The sequence below is a fragment of the Podarcis filfolensis genome (assembly GCF_964270895.1).
Source record: "Podarcis filfolensis genome assembly, chromosome: 3".
Classification (NCBI taxonomy): domain Eukaryota; kingdom Metazoa; phylum Chordata; class Lepidosauria; order Squamata; family Lacertidae; genus Podarcis; species Podarcis filfolensis.
In genome coordinates, this window is record NC_139606.1 from 1,717,502 (window position 1) to 1,738,945 (window position 21,444).

Consider the following 21,444-nt stretch of genomic DNA (forward strand, 5'->3'; position numbering starts at 1 on the left):
TCTTCTCTCACCTCAGATGGAACAGAGAAGCAGAGTTGAATGTCATCCACATACTGATGACACCTCACCTGAAAGCTCCTGATGAATTCTCCCAACAACTTGATATTCCTTCTGATCACTTTATTTGGATTTTCTGTTGGGAACTTCAATATTTCTCATACAGACAGCGAATCCTACTTTGCTTATTATTCTGCACTCTTTAAGTACAGGCAACTCCCCATTTGCACATGAGCAACCGCCTTGGCGTACAACCCTTGCATAAATGGAGAGATGCCTGTATATCCTATATGTAGCTTAAAAAGCAAAGGGCTAATTTTCTCAGTAGTACAAAACCAATGGGACTTCCATGGCATATATGATTAGTATTTTATTGAACTTTCCTTTTGTTTCCACAGAAAGCCAGCTGATTTACATAATTTAGCTCCTGGGAGCCACCCACCATTCCTGACGTTCAATGGGGAAGTCAAGACAGATATCAACAAAATTGAAGAATTTTTGGAGGAAACGCTTTCACCTCCAAAGTAAAAAATAAGAGTTTTTTAGAATTATGGTGTAGTTACCACATGAAATGGGTAAAAGTAAAGGGCAAATTGATATCTGCTTTGTGTTACAATGAGCCTGCTTGCCTCTTAGCTAGTCAACCTAGAAAAATACATATTATTAAAACTTGCCTCTCCTCCTCCTCTGGTACTAATTTGAGCATGAGCTAAGGACTTTTAACCATGGGACCTGATTTCATGAACCCCCCCCTTGTATAGCCCACAATTTGTTCTTTCCTCTCTCCCCATTTCCCATCCCGCAAAGTATAACTTCTTAAATGCAGCACTTAAGTTGTTGTACTAAATCAGGCTTCCACAACCTCGGCCCTCCAGATGTTTTGAGACTACAATCCCAGCATCCCTGACCACTGGTCCTGCTAGCTAGGGATCATGGGAGTTGTAGGCCAAAAACATCTGGAGGGCTGAGGTTGAGGAAGCCTGTACTAAATCCTTGTACCTGTAAATATAATTTGTATGACTCTGGGTTGCAGGACTCCCTGCCTGCCCCGCTTTGTATGCAGTGTAACAAGAGGAGGGAATACTATGGGATGGCCTCACCTTCTGTAGCAGGCTTGCCCAACATGTGATCCACTAAACTGAACCCAGCTTGCCAGCATTGTGTTGAGGTTCGTCAGGTCCTTGACGCCTCCCTCCGGGGTTGTTGCTTCAAGGTAGGGCAGACCCAAACATGGAGAGGTTCTGATGGGCTGGCTAAAACCTCCCATAAAGGGGGATGGAGGGCAATGGATGTGTGGGGAGGTTGCAAGGCAGGGGGAGAATGTTCTGCTTGGGGGGTGGTTACAATTTGATGAGGGGGCTGGGTGGCCTTCCTCCTCACCCATAAGGAAAAAAATAAGTGTAGACAAGGCGCTGTGCTCTGCAGCTGGCTGCCAGTCACTTTTAAAATTGTTTTTTAAAATAGCCAGGGAGACAGCCATCTTCTTTTTGGTACAGCATGTCTGGGAACCGTGCCATATACAGTCAGTGGCGTAGCGTGGGGGGTGCAGGGGGGGCCGGCCGCACCGGGCGCAACATCTGGGGGTTAGGGCAAATCCACGGGTTAGGGGGCGCAAATCCACGGGTTAGGGGGCGCAAATCCACGGGTTATGGGGCGCAAATTACTTGCCTTGCCCCGGGTGCTGACAACCCACGCTACGCCACTGTATACAGTAGTACCTCGGGTTAAGTACTTAATTCTTTCTGGAGGTCCCTTCTTAACCTGAAACTGTTCCTAACCTGAGGTACCACTTTAGCTAATGGGGCCTCCTGCTGCCGCCGGAGCACAATTTCTGTTCTCATCCTGAAGCAAAGTTCTTAACCCGAGGTACTATTTCTGGGTTAGCGGAGTCTGTAACCTGAAGCGTCTGTAACCCGAGGTACCACTGTAAATATAGCATCAGTCCCAGCACCAACCTTAACTACCTGCTACTGAGCAGAGCAGCTTGCTGTTGTTTAAAGTGAAAGAAGCGTGTGCCTGTGGGGAGGCAGCCTGGGGGGCTCATCAAACGGTAAGCAACCCCCTGCCCGACGGTGCTGTGGTCTTTGCGGGCCCCCTTTGCCAGCTCCCAGAAGGTCTCCTTGCCCATTGCTACAGGGTGGAAGTGCTGGTAGTCGAGGGGGTTGTGCCCAGCCCTGACGCGGAGGCTAGTAAGCAGCTTTTTGCTTCAGGGTCACGGGTTGCCCAGGGCTGTTACACGGCCGTGGTGTTTCATTATTGCTGGAGGAAGGCATTTTGATTGGACGGACCCCTTGAGGTCCCGACTCACAGAAAACAGAAACCTTTCCAAGAAGCACAATACACTTTTCAGCAGCCCGCACGGATTCATTGTTGCATTTCAGCTCCGAATAGACTCCTTTTCGCCAAGTACCTCTTTATAAGTGCCATTATATCCTGGAATGGTTTTCTCCAAAGGCCCACCATTCACACAGTGAAGAGAAGCAGCTGTTGCTGCCAAACGCCTCTGCATCTTTTGAAAACATATGACTAGTTCTGATTTAAGGATGCTGTTTCTCGGTTCCTTTCACATTAAGCCCCGGTACAATTAACCTTGTCATAAAACCATCATTGTGTAACTTTTTAAAATTCTTGGCTCCCCACGGTGGCAGCAGTATTCAGTTAGGGTCCTGAGAGGCTGACATGCTGAGATAAGAGACAGTTTTAAAAGCAGTACTTGATCTGCAAGAATTTTGCTTTGTGTTACAAACAGCACTAGAAGTGAGCAACATATGCCTTTTTGTGGTATTTGTGTGCAATTTCTTTGCTTTTAAATTTCCGCAGAGGCCTCCTTTTTAAAACCACTCTTCTGTTTTTGCAGGTATCCCAAGCTAGCTGCCAAGCACCGTGAATCAAATGCTGCAGGCATAGATATCTTCTCCAAATTCTCTGCGTTTATCAAAAACACAAAGCAGCAGGACAATGCGAGTAAGTTTGTGGGTGGTGAGGATACTCTTCCAGTACATCCCCATCCTTTGTGGGTGCTGGGAATGGGAGCACTCTGCAGGGGAAAGGGTTAAAGACTGTCTCACCGGGTCCCTAATCAGAAGTGTAGCTGACAGAGGCTGCTTAAAAACTTAAAACAACTGTGAGCATAGACCACTTGAGTCAAGTCTGCAGATATGTTTGTTTGGGAGGAGGGTTGTATTGCTCTCTGCTGGCCATTATGAAATGTACAGATCAGGGATGGGGAGAGTGTGGCCCCCAGGTGCTGCTGGGCTATGACTCGCACCCTTTCCTAGTGCTACTCATGTCAGGAGTTGGAGGCCACAGGTTCCCCACCTTAGGCATTAAAGGAAATAGCCTGAATATTCAGAAGAAGGTTGTGAACTGTAGAAGACATGCATCACACACACCTCACAGGTACACAGGGAACTGCCTCAGAACACTGGCCCACCTAGCTCATTAATGCTTGTTGTTTTTTGAACTTAGAAAAGGCTTGTTTCCTTAGATACCTCATTTTATTGCTCCTTACGAGGAGGAGGATGCATCTGCCGGCAGCCTGGCCACTTCCAGGGAAAGGAAGCCCCACCCCTCCTCTGGCCACAGGAGTGGCGCTGGCCAGGGCAAGAGCCAGAGGAGGCCTGGCTTAATAGTCTGCAGTATAGTGACTTTTATATCCACAGGGAAACAAAATAGTGTGTGCGATGCGCTTTATAGCGATAATTGTGTGATGCGCTTTATAGCGATATTTGCTTTATTGCGGTGGTCTGGAACCTGAAATATACAACCAACCACACTCACTGGCGACTCCACTCCAGTGTTTGGGGCAGGGGATGTTTCCATCTCTACCTGGAGATACCTGAGATTGAGCTTGGGACCTTCCATCACTGAGTTCCAGCCCTTCCTCTCTCCTTCGTATTCTGGGCAGGTTATATATATATGGCAGTGGCAAATGTCTTTTGCTCACTTTACCTGAATAGTAATTTATATCACCACCCCCTGCGCTTTTGGTCCTTTTCTCCCATTTGTTTGGGAGCTTTCCTGCCTTGAACATATGAAAGGTTTGCAGCAGGCTGGTTGGGGCTGTAAGCCCAGAAGCAAACACATTTCTTCCATATCAAAGTTCCACAACTTTTAAGCATCTTGAAAGAGAAGGAATTGATTCCAGATTCTCAGGATGTGGCAAGCTGTGTTTGAAGAAAGTGTGCATATTTATTATTTCATGCCAGTTCAATTACAGCCAACTTGATTCCTTCTACCCCCAACATCAGCCAAGTCATTTTAATAACAGGCTTTCCTCGAGGCGTGATCTTCGCCACGTCCCATCTCAGCACGTAGCGTGACTCTACGCTTCAACTTTTTCCTGCAAAGTCCTAGTACTGTGGTTGACATAGCTAGAATTTAATTTCCTCACATCTGATACAAGAACAAAGAACACAGAGAAGATACAAATGAGAAGGATCTTGACATCCGTTTCCTAGAATCAGCTCTTTGAATTCCTATCTGATGGAGGCATATCTACACACAGACTAAAATTGACTTAACGGGTATTTCCTCTCCCCTGGGAACCATGGGAACTGTAGCTCTGGAAAGAAGGAAGGAGATTGCCAGCAGGTTTCTCAGCGACCCCTGCAAAATGAAATAAAAGACTTGGGATGCCTTACAAGAAGCCATGGGCAATAAAAACGGCATTAAACTGCTAATACATGTAATGAGGTTGTGTCCATTTCACAGGAGTTATGCAGACTTCTCTGCAGGTTCTGGGGTACTGAAGGTCGACTCTTTATTACATGGCATGGGCCGAGACCAGTCTAGTTCTCTGATGTCCTGGCCCATCACTTGCCAGCCCACAAAGAAAGAGGAGCATGGAGGGAGGGGTAGCTCCATGGTGGGGAGAAAGATTAGACCATGGGTAGGCAAACTAAGGCCCAGGGGCCGGATCTGGCCCAATCGCCTTCTCAGTTTGGCCCGTGGACGGTCGAGGAATCAGCATGTTTTTACTTGAGTAGAATGTGCCCTTTTATTTAAAATGCATCTCTGGGTTATTTGTGGGGCATAGGAATTCGTTCATTCCCCCCCCCAAAAAAATAGACTGGCCCCCCATAAGGTCTGAGGGACAGTCCGAGGCCCCCTGCTAACAAAGTTTGCTGACCCCTGGATTAGGGCCTTGCCCCATCTAACGTCTGCTTCTTCCTCAGAAAAGCAGCTTGTTAATCAGAAATTAGTGCCATTTGATATCCTCAGTATACTTGATCCCCCTAGTCCAAATTGGCAAATGCAAAGAATCCAATTGATTTCTGACAATTGCACAGGAGATGCAGGTAAAAGCAGGCATTTATGTGCCAATGATCAGCTGAGTACTCAGGTGCTCCCCCACCCCCCACCCCCGGCTGTTTATTTGCTGCTGAAGGAGATGGTGTAGAGAGCAACTAGCTGTTTGCAGCTGACTAATCTTTCCTAAAATTGTACTCACCTTGACTGAGAGAATGAGCCCTTTGATTTCATATGAGGGTTGTTTTTTTAAATTTGTACTGAATTGAATATTTAATGGTGCCCCGTGTTGGTGGCCACCTTCATTAAGGTGTTCCAATGTTCTGCTCTTTGCTGAGCTGTGAGACCACCAGCATCGATTTCATTCTGTGGAATTTCCAGCCGTCTGCCCAGAGGAATCCACTGGTCTGGCCTGGATTCAGATCAAGGCCCTAAAAATAAAAGAACATTATATCATTAATTTACATATGATTAACCCCCTCCCCGTTGCTGCATCATGTGGTCAGCTAAGAGAGGCGGGAAATGCCTATTGGCTATATATAGCAAAGAGTATGCTGCCAGAAGTCTCTGTTGGATACGATTCCCAGGAATGCCTACATCAGTTTGACTCTAGCTTAGCACTACTGACGTTGGCACATTTGCAGGAAGGCAAGTGGTGATTTACAGTGCTTGTCGTGTGCGTTTTAAGGGTGCTCTTTCCTTTATCAAGCAACCACCAATTTCTGAAAGAATTTGTATTACTCGGAAGGTAGAGTTAACAGGTCTAGCTAGACCTGAAGAGGAACCTACCTTTGCATTGAAGAGTGACAGTGCATTGCATGGAGAATTCTCTCAAGTACAGCTTCTCCCGTCACTGTGATGGGAAGAACTGTGCAGCAGAGGACAGAGTTTAGACATGGGAACCTTGCTAGGAAGCAGATGTGCCCTTGAAGATGGTCAGAACCTGGTTGTTTATTATTTAAGGATAAGGTTTAAAGTTACAAGGGATTTGATTTCAGGCTTTGCAAAAAGGAATTCTATTCACTTTTCAAAAGTGGGTAATTGAAATACAAACAAATTTTTCTCAAATATTTTTCAGGGATTTTGTTGTTTCATGTTTCTGAGGATTCTGTGGGAAACTGAGGATTTATTCAGAGGCAGAAGTTGTCACTGTCTGTCAAGCATGGTAATTAATGCTGTGCCTGGAGGCTGCCAGTCAAATAAGGACTTGGCCAGCACTGATCCTGCCAAATCCAAGGTGAAGGGAATAGAGGAGAGAAGACAGGCAGGACGGGCCCAAAGAGGGACCACAGCGCTGCATCTCCATCCCAGCTGCTACCTTTCCGTGGCTGGATCTTTCACCTTGCTTTGAAAGACGTAAAGGGTCGGTACTCCCTCCCCCCCCCCCCCGTTATTTGGCTGAAAACAAGATATGAAGCAAAACTAATGACAAGAAAAGTACTGTGGTACCTCGGGTTAAGAACTTAATTTGTTCCGGAGGTCCGTACTTAACCTGAAACTGTTCTTAACCTGAAGCACCACTTAAGCTAATGGGGCCTCCCACTGCCGCCACGCATTTTCTGTTCTCATCCTGAAGCAAAGTTCTAATTCTGGGTTAGCGGAGTCTGTAACCTGAAGCGTGTGTAACCCAGGGTAACAAGTGTTTCCAGTTGGGTTGTCAGCTTAGCCCTGCCTCTAGGATTTTGAAAACAGGCCGATGTGGAGAAATTAACAGAGGAAACCGGCCTGTCATGATGGGGCAAACTTTGAATGCAGAAAGTTTAGAATCAGAGCTCCCCACGACCGCCCCCCATTGATGCCATTCACAAATCTTCACCCCATTTCGATTTGGGTCTGGACTGCTTTGAGTCTGGATCTGGCTCAAGTGGGTCTAACCTTCCTCAGTCACCCTTTCCTTACCATTTCACCTGGCTTGTCAATCAGGGCCTGTATTTAGGTGAAGCCATTTCTTCCTAGTGGACAGAATTGAATTGGGAGGCAGGAAAAACTGGACACGCCACAATCCCAGGATGGCAGTAACCCGTATTGATGGGGCAGGCTCAGGAATGTCCTTTCTAAGGGCAGGTCCCACAGGACCTCTTGGGTGTCTTTCTAGCCCTCCCTGTTGCTGGCTACACGCCTGCACAGGAAGAAGGTTTTGTTGCTGGGAAGGAAAGGGACTGGAAAAGGTATGCAGGCCATTGGGACTTCTTCACCATCCCTGCCAAATGCTCAAAGCAGCCAAATGGTTTTTTGGGTGTGCCATGGATGGTAGGTGTGTTGGCCTTGTCTCCATGGCAGATCTGCTTAATTTGTGTTTCAGGCTTCTGTTAAAAGACATAGAGAAAAAGGCAAGAAAACATAGCAGGCCTAGTTTCCAGAAATGTACTGTGATATATATATTTAAGCTTTTAAAGTACAATGGTGCTGCCTGCCCATCCCATACATTTTGTGCCTGTCTTTTGGTTTGTGGTCTGAGAGCTGATCCATATTTTCTCTCATCCCTCTGCTCTCCTGCTGGAAGAAAACCGTTCTTTGGTGCTCAGTCGGAGCAAACAGCAATTTGGTTTTTCTGTGGACAACCCTTTGCTCCAATTAAGAGTTGAAGAGCTGGTTTTCCCTGAGAAAAGAGCCAGGCAAGACGGAAACCACTTGGACCTGTACCTAGAAAGCATGGGTCAGCAGAAGTGGGGGTCAAGCCCTGACTGTATGTGTGTGTAGATGAGTGGAATGTATGCCCCCTCCAGCGCAGCATGGTCAAGGCCAACTGGTTGTGACTCTCCAGGGGACAAGGGAGCGTTTTGGTTTTGGGTCTCGCTCATGTACTTTTTTCTGTTTTATTCCAGTACAAATCAAAAGCAATTTATAGAGATATCAGTGGTGGTTAAAAAAGCAAGTGATATGAAAGAAGAGAATCTTGTATCGTCATGAGGAATATTAAGAAATACATTTCCGGTAACTGCTGAGTCTGTGTAAGACCTTGCACATACATTTGACTTTTGTTCTTTTTGCAGTTGCATTCTTCTTCAGTGTGTACACAAAATGTGTCTTGTGTCTAGTAATGTGTCATCAAAAATCATAAGCTAGCGGGTGACATGAACCCAGTGACAGGATACTCCCCATGTGTCAAATGTGGTAGTTTTCTGGCATGGGGAATGCAGCAACAGCAAAGCCATCCGCTAAAATATGGAGTTTCCTTTATCAGAAATGGATTCTTTATCAGTTTGTACATAAGCATAAAATAGAATATAAGAAGATGAAACCAATGGGACCTTCTTTTTGCAAATTGTTAATTGTTCTCTAGAACTCCAGGGGGCACTGTAGTCCAGGCCAAGCACACTAGAAGATATTCCATTTTCCTGTGGCCATGGCCTAACACGTTTAGTAAAAATCTGAAATTACTTTGGGATGCCTGGTTTTCGAGGTATCTCCCGCTGCTCTTTGATCATTTAAATTGCACTGCACAGTCTGTGTAAACACACAGCAGCTTAATTTGGAATGCTGTAATGATCATCTTTCATTTATAAAATGTGGCTTTACATTTAGGTCTTGATTTTTCTCTTGCAGCATTAGCACTCAGTATGTGGTGTAAAGACATTTTTAAAGGAGGCAGATAAAGGGCCTTATCTACTAAGCACAGTTTCTTTCCAGAAAAGAAGCAGCAGCGCTTACTGGGCCTGAGCATGTGGCTGCTAGAGAAATTCAAAGATTTGCACGAGATGCTTTACTCACTTGTTCCCCTCTGTTTCTGGCCCAGTTTATACTTAGTGGCAGTCCGCACACGAACACGGTACAAGCACAGGAGGGCACTGCTTGTTTGAAGTGGGGCCTCCATGAGGGGGCTGTGCTTGAATGTGGGGTATAAAGTCCTTTTCTACTCATGGTTTTGTTGCTGTTTAGTCGTTTAGTCGTGTCCGACTCTTCGTGACCCCCTGGACCAGAGCACGCCAGGCACTCCTGTCTTCCACTGCCTCCCGCAGCTGGGTCAGACTCATGCTGGTAGCTTTGAGAGCACTGTCCCACCATCTCGTCCTCTGTCGTCCCCTTCTCCTTGTGCCCTCCATCTTTCCCAACATCAGGGTCTTTTCCAGGGAGTCTCCTCTTCTCATGAGGTGGCCAAAGTATTGGAGCCTCAGCTTCAGGATCTGTCCTTCCAGTGAGCACTCAGGGCTGATTTCCTTCAGAATGGATGTGTTTGATCTTCTTGTAGTCCATGGGACTCTCAAGAGTCTCCTCCAGCACCATAATTCAAAAGCATCAATTCTTCGGCAATCAGCCTTCTTTATGGTCCAGCTCTCACTTCCATACATCACTACTGGGAAAACCATAGCTTTAACTATACGGACCTTTGTTGGCAAGGTGATGTCTCTGCTTTTTAAGATGCTGTCTAGGTTTGTCATTGCTTTTCTATTTGTTCCTCAGAGTACTGGCTGCAGATGAGCCAGTAGAGGAAGTGAGCTAGACTAGGGGAATTGATGGCGGTAGGGCAGGTGGGGGTGTCTGCTTCAGACAGGTAAATAGTAGTGGGAGGGTTCATCTTCCCCCACCTGCATGTGTTTTAGCTACCGGGTGGCACTGTGGGTTAAACCACAGAGCCTAGGACTTGCCGATCGCATGGTCGGCGGTTTGAATCCCCGCGGCGGGGTGCGCTCCCGCCGTTTGGTCCCAGCGCCTGCCAACCTAGCAGTTCGAAAGCACCCCCGGGTGCAAGTAGATAAATAGGGACCACTTACCAGCGGGAAGGTAAACGGCATTCCGTGTGCTGCTCTGGCTCGCCAGATGCAGCTTGTCACGCTGGCCACGTGACCCGGAAGTGTCTGCGGACAGCGCTGGCTCCCGGCCTATAGAGTGAGATGAGCGCACAACCCTAGAGTCTGGCAAGACTGGCCCGTACGGGCAGGGGTACCTTTACCTTTTATAATAATGTACCTCCACCTGTTTTATATGTGGGTCAGCCGAACTAAGGTTAAAGAAATGGGACCATTACATCAATTTGGTCCTAAAAGTCTATAAATTGTATCCCAGATATTGCTTCACCCTGCACATTTTAGGATCTCAGTAATTTCACCCACAATTATATTACCTACATGGAAACTTTTAAGAATTTGATAAATACCTCTAATGGAAGTATCTTTTCATGTCTGATTTAATAAGGGTTTTTTTCCCCCAGCTGGAACTCAGTTCTGGCCTCTCTCAGTTGGGTGCCATTGTCATTATAAGAGAACAAGGGTTCATGGTGAGTTTTGGCACCTTTTTTTCTAGAAAAATATCAGATGATTTAATGTTTAAAAATTATAATTATTTGATTCAATTCTACCTGCATGCAAAGAGGAAAATAAATTTCAGAGCAGTTTGTAAGGAGCAATTGTTATATTTTATTATTACAACTTTATTTATATGTTGCCTTATACTCAAAAGGCTCAGTGTGACTTACAAAGTAACGAAAAAAAAGGTTAAAAACTTACAACAGCAATAACAATTAAAATAACCATTGCAAGTGATCACACGGAGCCTCTCTCCAGGTATACTTTTCCTGGTTGCCATTCTGAGGTGAGTGCTGGACTAGGTGGGTCTTAGATCTCAGTTATATTTATATGTACGGATTACTCCGTTGAGGAGTGGAAAGAGGGGAAGGAACCCCCAAGTAAATCAAGGTGTGTCTGTGCACATGTGCTCCGTAACGGAAGCGCTTTCTGCTGGGTGCTGGTGCCAACTTAGTTCTCTCTCTTTTAAAAAAAAATAATATATATTTTTATTCATTTTCAAAACATTTTTATACAATCAATTCACATTTTATCACACATTCATCAGTTTTTGACTTCCCTCAGTTTCTCTGCCAATCATTCGTTTAAATTTATATTGTTATCGCATTTCTAAACTTATTATTGCCTTTAAAAATCACCTCTCCCTTCTTACTCTCTTTTTTACAATATTTCTTAATTTTTCACAGAGTCTCTTGAAAACCAACAAGCGTTATCTGTACATCACATATGCTTTTCAGATATTCTGTAAATCTCCCCCAGTCCTCGATGAACTTTTGGTCTCTCTGGTATCAAATCTTCCCTGTTAGTTTGTCCAATTCTGCATATTCAGTCAATTTCGTTCTCCATTCTTCCACCGTTGGAATTTATTTCTGCTTCCTCTTTGCGCCAGAAGTATTCTTGCTGCTGTTACTCCGTATTGGAAAAGTTTACAATCTTTCTTATTAATTTCATTACCTACCAATCCTAGTAAGAAGGCCTCCGGTTTCTTAACAAACGTATATTTCAACATCTTTTTCAATTCATTGTATATCATTTCCCAGAAGCCTTTCACCCTTTTACACTCCCACCACATATGATAGAAAGTTCCTTCTTTTTCTTTACATTTCCAACACTTATTGCATGTTTTATACATTTTAGCCAGTTTTACTGGCGTTATATACCATCTGTATACCATTTTCATTATATTTTCCTTCAACGCAGTACAGGCTGTAAATTTTAACCTCTCATTCCATAATTTCATCCAATCATCATATTGTATATTATACCCAAAATCTCTGGCCCAATGTATCATTACCGATTTGACCTCTTCATCTTTTGTATGCCATTCCAGCAACATTTTATACATTTTTGACAAATTTTTATACTCATTATTCAATACCTCTGTTTGATATTTTGATTCTTTTTCTTCATATCCACGCTCTTTACAATCTTTTTTGAACATTTCATTGACCTGATAAGAATGCAACCAATCATAAACAAATTCTTTCACATCTTCATAAGATTTCATTTTCCATTTCCCCCCCTCTCTTACTATCCATTCTCCATGTTATCCATCCCCCCCCCCCGCATATAAATCTTTTTCACACTCATCACTTCTAGTGGTGAAATCCAGTGGGGGAGTCTTGGTTCAAATTTTTATACCTCTCCCATACCTCTATCAGCAATCTTCGGGAGATGTGGTTTTCAAACCCTTTATGAATTTTCTTCTTTTCATACCATAAATATGCATGCCAACCAAATCTATTATCAAATCCTTCTAAGTCCAACAACTCCCCATTCTCTAGTTTAATCCATTCCGTTAACCAACAGAGGCATGATGCTTCATAATATAATTTCAAGTCTGGCAGAGCGAAGCCGCCTCTTTATTTTGCATCAGTTAGTAACTTAAACTGAATCCTTGGCTTCTTGCCCTGCCAGATATATCTTGAAATTGTTTTTTGCCATTCTTTAAATACTAATGCCCCCTTGATTATCGGTAGTGATTGAAATAAAACTAACATCTTTGCCAGCACACTCATCTTAATCGTAGATATTCTCCCCCAAAAAGATAATTTCCATCTTCCCCACACCTCCAGATCCCTTTTTATTCCATTCCAAACAGGTAATTGTTTTGAAACAAATCAATATTCTTGGGAGTTAACCATATTCCTAAATACTTCACTTTATTCACCACTTCAATCCCTGTCTGTTGTTGCATTACCTCTATTAGTTCTTGATTCATATTTTTAGCAATAATTTTGGTCTTTCTTTTATTTAAGTAAAATCCTGCAACTTGATCAAATCGATCTATTCCTTCTAAAATTCTTTTAACACTTCCCGCTGGTTCTTCTACCGTTATTACCAGATCGTCGCTTTGACTTTATATTCATTTTTTCCTACAGACACCCCTTTTATTTCTTCATTTTTCGGTGCCAACTTAGTTCTCAAGCTGACTTCTCATGGTCTCCACTCGAGATCTGCATGGCTTCAGCACAGAGACTCCTGAAGCTGCCATCCAAAGCAAGATTAGCCAAGGGTACAAAACCTGCCCCATGGTAAAAACAATATCTAGATGAGCAGTTTACTTGCTGAAGATGAATTTATAAAGAAAATCAAGGAGGTTGAAATTTGCATTAGGGTATTACTTGTCCAGATTATGTGAAGTTTAACTAAGATGTGGTCTTTAAATCAGACTGCCTAATGAAGCAGAATGGTTTGATTTTGTTGTATTTTACCTTAATTTTCTGTTCCAAAGTAGTGGGAACAAACCAGAAAAATGCAATAGACCTCATGCAATATGCTATGAATCTGGAAGTGATCAAGAAAGGTGGTGTGTGTGTGTTTTAAGGAAAAATAAATCTCAGATTGTTTGTGTGAGACTGAATATTTATGTACAGTTTCCCCTTTTCACTCATTGCATATTTCATCCAATTCATTTGTGTGTGTTATGGGATAAATCTTGTGTGGGTAGAAAAGAGCGGTAAAAAGAAAAGGCATCAATCAGTGGCCAAAGGTAGCAGCAGTCACGATTCATTTTGTACACAGGTCATAGTTTGTTAAACATGCCTCCGCGTGACAATTAAGCAGCTTGCAGGTTTACAGAGGTCATTTTGGGGTGGCTTCATATTGCAGCCTGAAAGGAAGTCTGCTTGCCTTAGGAAAAAAGAGAGCTCTGAAGTGTTGTCAGGAAGGCTTCAGCCATTCCCATATGTGGCTGCATGAACTACTTCCCCTCATAACTAGTAAGGAGTTACATGACGGAGGCAGAAGAACTCGCCCTCATTTGTTTGAAAAGTGGCTTCTGTTCTCAAGAATTGTTGGGTCATTGCCTGGAAAGGTATTCTTGTTGGTCCATGATGTTTCCATCCAGCCCTGTCCATCAAATGGTTAACACGGAGGTCCAGACCCTCAAGGCAATGAGTAGCTTTGGGCCAGTTATTCTCTCTCACCCTCTCCTACCTCACAAGGTTATTGTGAAGATAAAATGAATTGTACGGGTGGGCCTCTGTTTTGCACGCTGCCCTGAGGAAAGGGTGGGATAGGAAATAAAAGAATGGATCAGGCGCAAGGCCAGTCGGAAAAAACACACCTTTGGCTGCTTCTGGAAGGTCATCAGGCTGAAAAGAGAGGCCTCCCTGGCAAGGAGCTCATATCACCAAGAAGCCCTGAAGATCCTCAAAATGGGCTCATAGGATGGAATGTGGTCTTTCAGGGAACCTGCTCTCAAGCCATTTGGGGCTTTGTAGGTTATACCTAGTTATTTGGATTGTACCTAGAAACAGATGGGTAGGAAGTCTGCCGTGCTGGAGTCAGGCTAAGACCGTCCCAGGCAGTTGAATGGTTTCAGCGTTCTGAAATTTCTGGACATTTTTCAGACATTCACACAGAGTGTGTTACAGTCCAAATAATAAGATGCAATTAAGTTATATTGCCTCACCATAGCCAGATCGGACATCTCTACACCACTGCTCCCACACTGCCAGTTTGTTTCATTCCTCCTCCCTGGTCCTTTTACATGCCTTTCTTCCTCCCATAACAGTGTCCCTTTCTTATCCCATTCCTTTTTATATTCTCTCTCTCTCTCTAATAAATGTTCCCCTTTTATGTCCAATTTCCTTTAACAAGTCCTCCAGCCTTCCCTCTCACCCCCCAAAAAAGGCTATGGCAAAACTAGGGGGGCAGGCAAGCAAGGGAGAGAGTCCCTGGGCAGACTGTGGGGCCCTGGGTGCTGCTGCCCCCCCCCCAAAGTGGCCCAAGGGTCAGTGGCAGGGATGCACTGCTCTATCCTGCATGATTTGGGGGGGGATATGGGTCTGTCTTATGCAAATGTCTGAATAGCTGTGCAAGATACAGTTAATATAATTGGAGGCTTGGTGTCTAGTTCCCGGAATAGTGTTGCCGTTTCTCTAAAATGGGAATGGCCAGTTGGCGACATGGGGCCAGACTCATCTCCAAAAGCAAATCTTATCTGCCTCTTCAGTCGCACACCAAATTGTGAAAATTATGAAATCTTTACATTTTGAAAAAAGTTACTCACCGGCAGTATTTTTCTTCTGTATTTTATATGCAATGCCTGAGCAGGTGTGCCCCATAGCTTTAGAAACCTTGAACACTGGGTGGTTTCATCTCTATTGTGGAGCCAGAGAGCAGGTGAGGGCGAAGGAGTCAGACTTGCGTGGAGATCAGAGAGGCTCCCAAGAAGGCAGGTGCTGGCCATGCTTCTCCTAAGAGACAGAATATAAGCCATGCTCTCCATTTCCTCTCCACCACCTCCTCAAATGGGAAATAGGAAGCAGATGGGCAAGTGCAGGCAAGCCTATCTGAAGACGGCCACCACTGAAAAATAGATGGTTGAGCCAGAATTTCAAAAACCCAATGGAGTTAAATTAAGTAAATAACTTGATTTTGAATGGGACAGTAAAACAATATTATTCTTTGCTTACCGTGCAAGGAAAACCTTTTATTCAACCGGTGTTAATAGGTTCGAAAAAGAAAAGGGAATTCTCCATATTTCCAGGGCTGCCCTAATAGTAGTGTTCTATGCACCCTGCCAATATTGTCATTTCAGTGTGGCTTGCATTCAGTGTGGCTTGCATGCAGCCGAAGGAGATTAATCAGGCAGTAGAATATCAAGTGCAAAAATTAAATTTAGGGTTTATTAAATTAGAGATAGTAACACTTTTGTCTGAGAAATGGCAATACTTCAATCACTTTATATCACTGCTTTAAAAAATGATAAATGGGCCCTTGTTCTGGTGTGTGTTATAGTTCCTTAAAAGGCCTGCTTTTGTGCATGGCTCCTTGCCAGCCTTGAACACAAGCCTTGCAGAGTTGCCCAAGTCAGAGGGGGAGATGTTCCAGGAGGGGAGGACGTGGAAAAGACCCTTGCCCACCACCACCTCCAGGAAGACAAAGCTGACAGCCCAATGGCACCTCCTGGGGGAAGAACTTTCATAGGGCACTGGACCAGCCGGTTCACCCTAATGCCTTTGAAGACCTGAAGAAATAAGTTTTTGTCATCCCCCCCCTTTGTACTTGTGCACCTTCCCTGACAGGTTAAGGCCAGGAGATGTCATTGAATCCCATGGAATTCAGTTGTGACATGGATTGATTCCTCAACCTGATTCCACCAATATATGATTCATTTCCAGTCATTGGGATACAGAGTTTCATTCACAGTTTCCCCAAAATGCTGCCCCTTGCCCACCCCTGGTCTTCCCTGTCATCTCTCTCAGCCCTGAAGGATAAATATTTACAATTTAAATCTAAAAGAAGAACATGGCAAGAGATCATGTGTTGTAGCAGGAAACGGGTTGCTGGGCATTTTCATTAAAGTGATTTCAGCAGAACCAATGCGAAGGGGCAACTTTGGAAGTAGGAAAAGTAGAGCCATTGAGCAGAAACAACATATTCTCAAATTTTAGAAATGGGAAAGAGAAGAGAGTTGTGGTGATAGGCAGCTTGGGAATAAGGATCTAATGACAGCTTATTTAAGGCAGGTAATATGCCTATAAGATCTACCTGTGCGAGACAATAAAACATTTATTGGTATAAATAATCTTATTAACATATCCTGGTGCTTTAACCTTAAGTATTACTGTCGGTTCTTCAATATACAAAAGACTCCGTAAGTGTATTTAAGAGGGGGAAGTTATAAGTTTAAATCAAAAGGGATTTGCACTGTATGGGAACGGCACTGTTCATTGATATCTTCATTCTCAGTCTCCACTTTGTCTCCCCTTCTCTTGCCATACAGCTAAGGTTGCAGTCAGCCCCATCCCTCCCTCCCTCTCATTTATCAATCAGCCTTGGCTAATGATGTAATCTGTGATGCTGTCTCACTTTGTTCATTTTCTGTGAATTATTCAGCCCATCTCACTTTGCAGCTTGTTCACTTTTGAAATTTTGATGTTCTTTCATAAGATTCCATAATTGTTTTTGAAAACTTTAATGTGTGTTTCATCACATTAATTCCAGCCATATAACAGATAACATATTTCTGTTTGTGTAATTTTGCTTAATTTTACTATGATCTATGTTTATGTGGAAAGGAGATTACCTGTGGAAAGTGGTGCCAACCACTTTTATTATTATGAAAACGGGTTTTACAAATATATCATTTTGTGAATAATATAGTTCACAGCATCATCATTTCTCGAATGCTCCTGGAATCTTGCTCAATGTGTGCTTGCTTTGATGAGAATTATGTGGCATTTTATAAACAATTTTTAAAAAGATGAACTTCACATTTTTAGCTTTGACTTACAACAGCAGGACTTTGTGGGGTTTGCCTGATCATTTGAGGGGGGCTCAGCCCTCTTCCCCTGGACAATTTAGCAAAAGCTCTACCTGCCTCACTCTGGCCCTCTGGCTTTTGGGAAAGTTTTTATAAGGTAAAAAATAACAGCCTCTTGGTTTTTTTTATTTTTTAGTATAGGTAAGTTCTGTCATTTATACCTTGGATCCCCCCCCCAAAAAAAAACAACAACAGAGATTCTCTGTGTTTGTAAAGCTTGATCATAGCTTTTGTCTGTTAGTCAACTAAAGGTTCAGTTGTAACTGCAATGCGTTATACACAGGGCTGCCTCTGGAGACAGTTCGGAAACTTCAGCTGGTGCAGAATTCAGCAGCCAGATTGCTCACCAGGAACACATGACACCGATCCTGGCCTGACTGCGCTGGCTGCCAATTAGTTCCCAGGTCCAATTCAAAGTGCTGGTTTTGACCTATAAAGCCTTAAATGGCTCAGGACCGCAATACCTCAAGGACTGCCTCTCTCCATATAAACCACAGTCATCCTCTGAGGCCCTCCTTTGTGTGCCGCCTCCATGTGAAGTCCGGAAGGTGGCAACAGGAGAACGGGGCCTTTTCTGTAGTGGTTCCCCATTTGTGGAATGCTCTCCCTAGGTAGATTCACCTGGCACCTTCATTTTACATATTTAGGCACAAGGCAAAAAAGTTCCTCCTCAACCATGTCTTTGGCTGATTAATATTCTGCAGCCTTTAAAATGTGTTTGTGAGAGGAGGGAATTTAAATTTGATAAATCATCATCATCATCATCAAAATCTACTGAATATACACTGTGCAGCAAAATCCTAATTGCAATTACTCAGAAGTAAGTCCTACTGAGTTTAATGGGATTTATTCCTAGGTAAATGTGCATAGTATTGAACCTTAGCCCCCGTTTGTCTGTTGTTGACTCCCCATGACTCTTTCATAGCATTTGATTTTGTTGTCAGATTACTCGTCTGATATATTCTAAGATCCTGGTCATGCAAGGCCAGGCAGTTTGGCATCACGGACCCCTCTTTGAATCGTCTGAATGTTGTGAAGGCAAAGATACTGAACTAAGTTTTCAATACTTTTTTATTTAAGTGGCACAGAGATTTTTATAATTGCAAAGTTTTAGAAGGAGAGAGAATGGCTGGAGCAGAGAGATGAGATTCATTCTGCATTTTGGGGAATGTCCAAAAATAACAGTGCCATGATGAAGTGCCAAGCCAACAGCAGGCTTGTGATTGCTCTGTACGAGACCAGAAGCTCAATGTAATAGTCCCAAGTATCCCAAAAATGCTCTAAGGTTTCCAGGGTGGTGTGTAGAAGATAGGATTTTGGACTTTCCTTTTCTTTTGTCTGTCCCACAGTCAGTCTTTATTAGTGAAGACTAGGATTCATCACCCCAACAGTACATAGGCCAGACACACAACTATCACAAGCTTTGCCAGCAGACTAGGTCCAAAGTTTTCTGTATATGGCTGTGAACTTTATTGGAAATTCTGTTTTATTTACTCTTCTCTTTATTTGTTTCTTGACACAGGCCTGGAGAGAGGTTTAACAAAGGCTTTGAAGAAACTGGATGACTATCTGAGAAATCCTTTACCTGAAGAGATAGATGCAAGTAGCACAGAGGTGGAGAAAGTGTCGAAACGCAAGTTCTTGGATGGGGATGAGCTGACTCTTGCTGACTGCAACCTTCTGCCCAAACTTCATGTTGTCAAGGTGAAAAGAATTTGTCTTCAGAACAGGCACCTATTTGCCACCATTCCTCTCATGGTTTTCCATGCTTTGCATTTCCCTGAGCAGTGAGAAGCCTAGGAGAAGGAGCCCTACATAAACCTTTGGATGAGAGGGAGATCACTGCAGCCTTGGGTGACCTGTCTTATTTACAAAAGTCCCAGCAGAGCACACTCCAAACACAGCAGATTGCTAAAGCTGGCAGCATAACTGCTAAACCTGCATGAGATCCCCAGGTTCCCTGCCCAAGATTCACAGGTGGGGACCTCCAAGCCACCTCCAGACATGCTAAGTTCACAGCTGATGCTGCTCAAATTCAGTAAGCAGCCTCCATGACTTCTGACTACGCAGGCAGACTGCACCCTGTAGGAAGATTTCCCCTTGAGAAAATATCTTCACCATTGAGCCCATTAAGGAATATCAGCTGATCGCTCTTGATAATTAACAAGCAATCAGCTTAGCAAAGGATGGTCAGCAGTTCCTTGGTGCTCTGACCACACTTATCTTTCAGTGTCTTACTACCCTGCAGTATCTTTTCAATCAGCAGGATCAGTAGAAACCCAATACACTTCTGGTATTCGGGGTCAGGTCAAAATTTTGATGCCAGCAACATAAAAACCAAAAGGGCACTTCTAACTGAATCAACATGGCACGCGGTCTAAACATACCCAGCTCCCTCAGAAGTCTTGGTTTCCAGACCCTTGACCATCTTGATCGCCCTTGTTTCAGCTTGTCAGTATCCTTCTTAAATTGTGGTGCCGAGAACTGGACATAGCATTCCAGGTGTGGTGTGGTCTGGCCGCAGCAGAATAAAGTGGCACTATGACTTCCCTTGATTTGGACACTAGACTTCTGTAGATGCAGCCTAGAATAGCATTAGCTCCCCCCCCTTTTTTTTTCTTTTGCTGCATCACACTGTTGACTCATGTTAAGCTTGTGGTCCACCAAGACCCCTAGATCCTTTTCACATGTACTGCTAGTAAGCCAGCTGTAAGCCACATTAAGCCTTATATTTGTGCATCTAGTTCTTCATACCTAAGTGCATAACCTGACATTTGTCCCCACTGAAATTCCGTTTTTTAGTTTGGGCCTGGTTCTGCAACCTATTAAGGTCGTTTTGAATCCTGATTCTGTCTTCTGCGGCATTAGTTGCTTCTCCTAGGTTTGTGTTGTCTGCAAATTATTTTTTTTTAATGATATTTATTAAGGTTTTGGAAGATTACAAAACTGAAAAAAAAGAAAAGAGAAAAAGTGCAAAAACACAGAAAAATAGAAACAATTAAGACCCAAAAAAAAAACCAATCAATCCTTCCATAACTTATCTTTCATTTGCTTGTTTCCTTGACCTCCTCACACCTCCCTTTTTTGTATTCTAGTTCAGTTAGCTACTTCAGCAAATCCTTTCCCTCTTTATTTTTATCCTAATAATTTATCTTAATATAATGTAACTCTATATTCTCACCAATTAACAATCTATTTTTTCTTAATCTTTTATAACATTTCTGCTAAAACCACGTAACTTCATTCCAACATCCTTCTAACATTCCTTAATTTTACAATGTTTCTGTAAATAAGCTTTAAATTTCTTCCAATCTTCTTCCACCGTGTTGTCTGCAAATTTGATGAGCATCCCCTCAATTCCAAATCCACCTAACAGTTTCCTCAGTCAACCAACATTTTGCCAGCTTCCTCGTATGATGGAACTTGCTTGTTCTTCCTCTTGCTTTGAACATAGCCAAAGAAAGCTTTAAAAAAAATATCTCTCTTGCAAGTGGGACCTTGTTTTGAGCTTTGGCCCACCTGAGCTCCCCACCGCAACTGTTGGCTTCTTGTGTATACTCCTCCTTTGTGATTTCCCCTTTCTTCCATTTCATATATACACCCTTCTTAAATCTAAGCTCATCTATAAGCTCCTTATGCATCCACACTGGTATCTTTAGATGCCTCCCACTTTTCTTTCATGTTGGAATTATCTGCATTTAGGCCTTCAATATTTCTCCTTTAAGAAACTCCCATCCATCTTGGACTCCCTTCTCTTTGAGTATTTCTGACCATGGGATCTCACCCAGTAGCTCCTTCAGCTTTTTGAAATTGGCCTTCTTAAATTCTTTTCTCCTGCCTCTGTATCATGAAACCCAGGAGGACATGATCACTTCCTCCCAAGTTTCCCAGTACTTCCACTTGCATGGCAAGGCCCCGGGTCCCACAGTTCCCTTATATAATAAACACACATGGACATGGATAATTTAGGTTAATGGGCTAAAATAGGGCACAACTTTATTGGTTACAGATGTGAGCAATTTGACTTAGGCATTGGGTAAGACCAGGCTATATCCTGACTCCTGTCCATCTGCAAGGAGTCACACTAAGGGTAGACATACGTCAAATCGGAGCGTCCCCAATGGGTCGTGGCATGGCCCTAGCCCATGGATCCTTTTAACAGGATGCCCTTATTGAGGA

At 43.5% G+C, this 21,444-nt stretch overlaps 1 protein-coding gene and 1 long non-coding RNA gene across 4 annotated transcripts in view; one reads left to right on the plus strand and one right to left on the minus strand.

Moving 5' to 3' along the window:
* CLIC5 (chloride intracellular channel 5) overlaps window positions 1-21,444 on the plus strand; it is a 58,558-nt gene that overhangs the window by 34,948 nt on the left and 2,166 nt on the right. For all 3 annotated transcript variants that reach the window (XM_083606686.1, XM_083606687.1, XM_083606688.1), the window contains exons 3-5: window positions 396-521; window positions 2,855-2,961; window positions 18,788-18,969. In XM_083606686.1, the coding sequence (XP_083462812.1) occupies window positions 396-521; window positions 2,855-2,961; window positions 18,788-18,969 (415 nt within the window). The remainder of the gene's footprint in view (window positions 1-395; window positions 522-2,854; window positions 2,962-18,787; window positions 18,970-21,444) is intronic.
* On the minus strand, window positions 4,165-7,597 carry LOC310759549. Its single transcript, XR_014546402.1, has 3 exons — window positions 7,147-7,597; window positions 5,450-5,678; window positions 4,165-4,605 (listed from the first exon to the last, which is right to left on the minus strand). It is a non-coding gene; the product is annotated as an uncharacterized lncRNA (long non-coding RNA).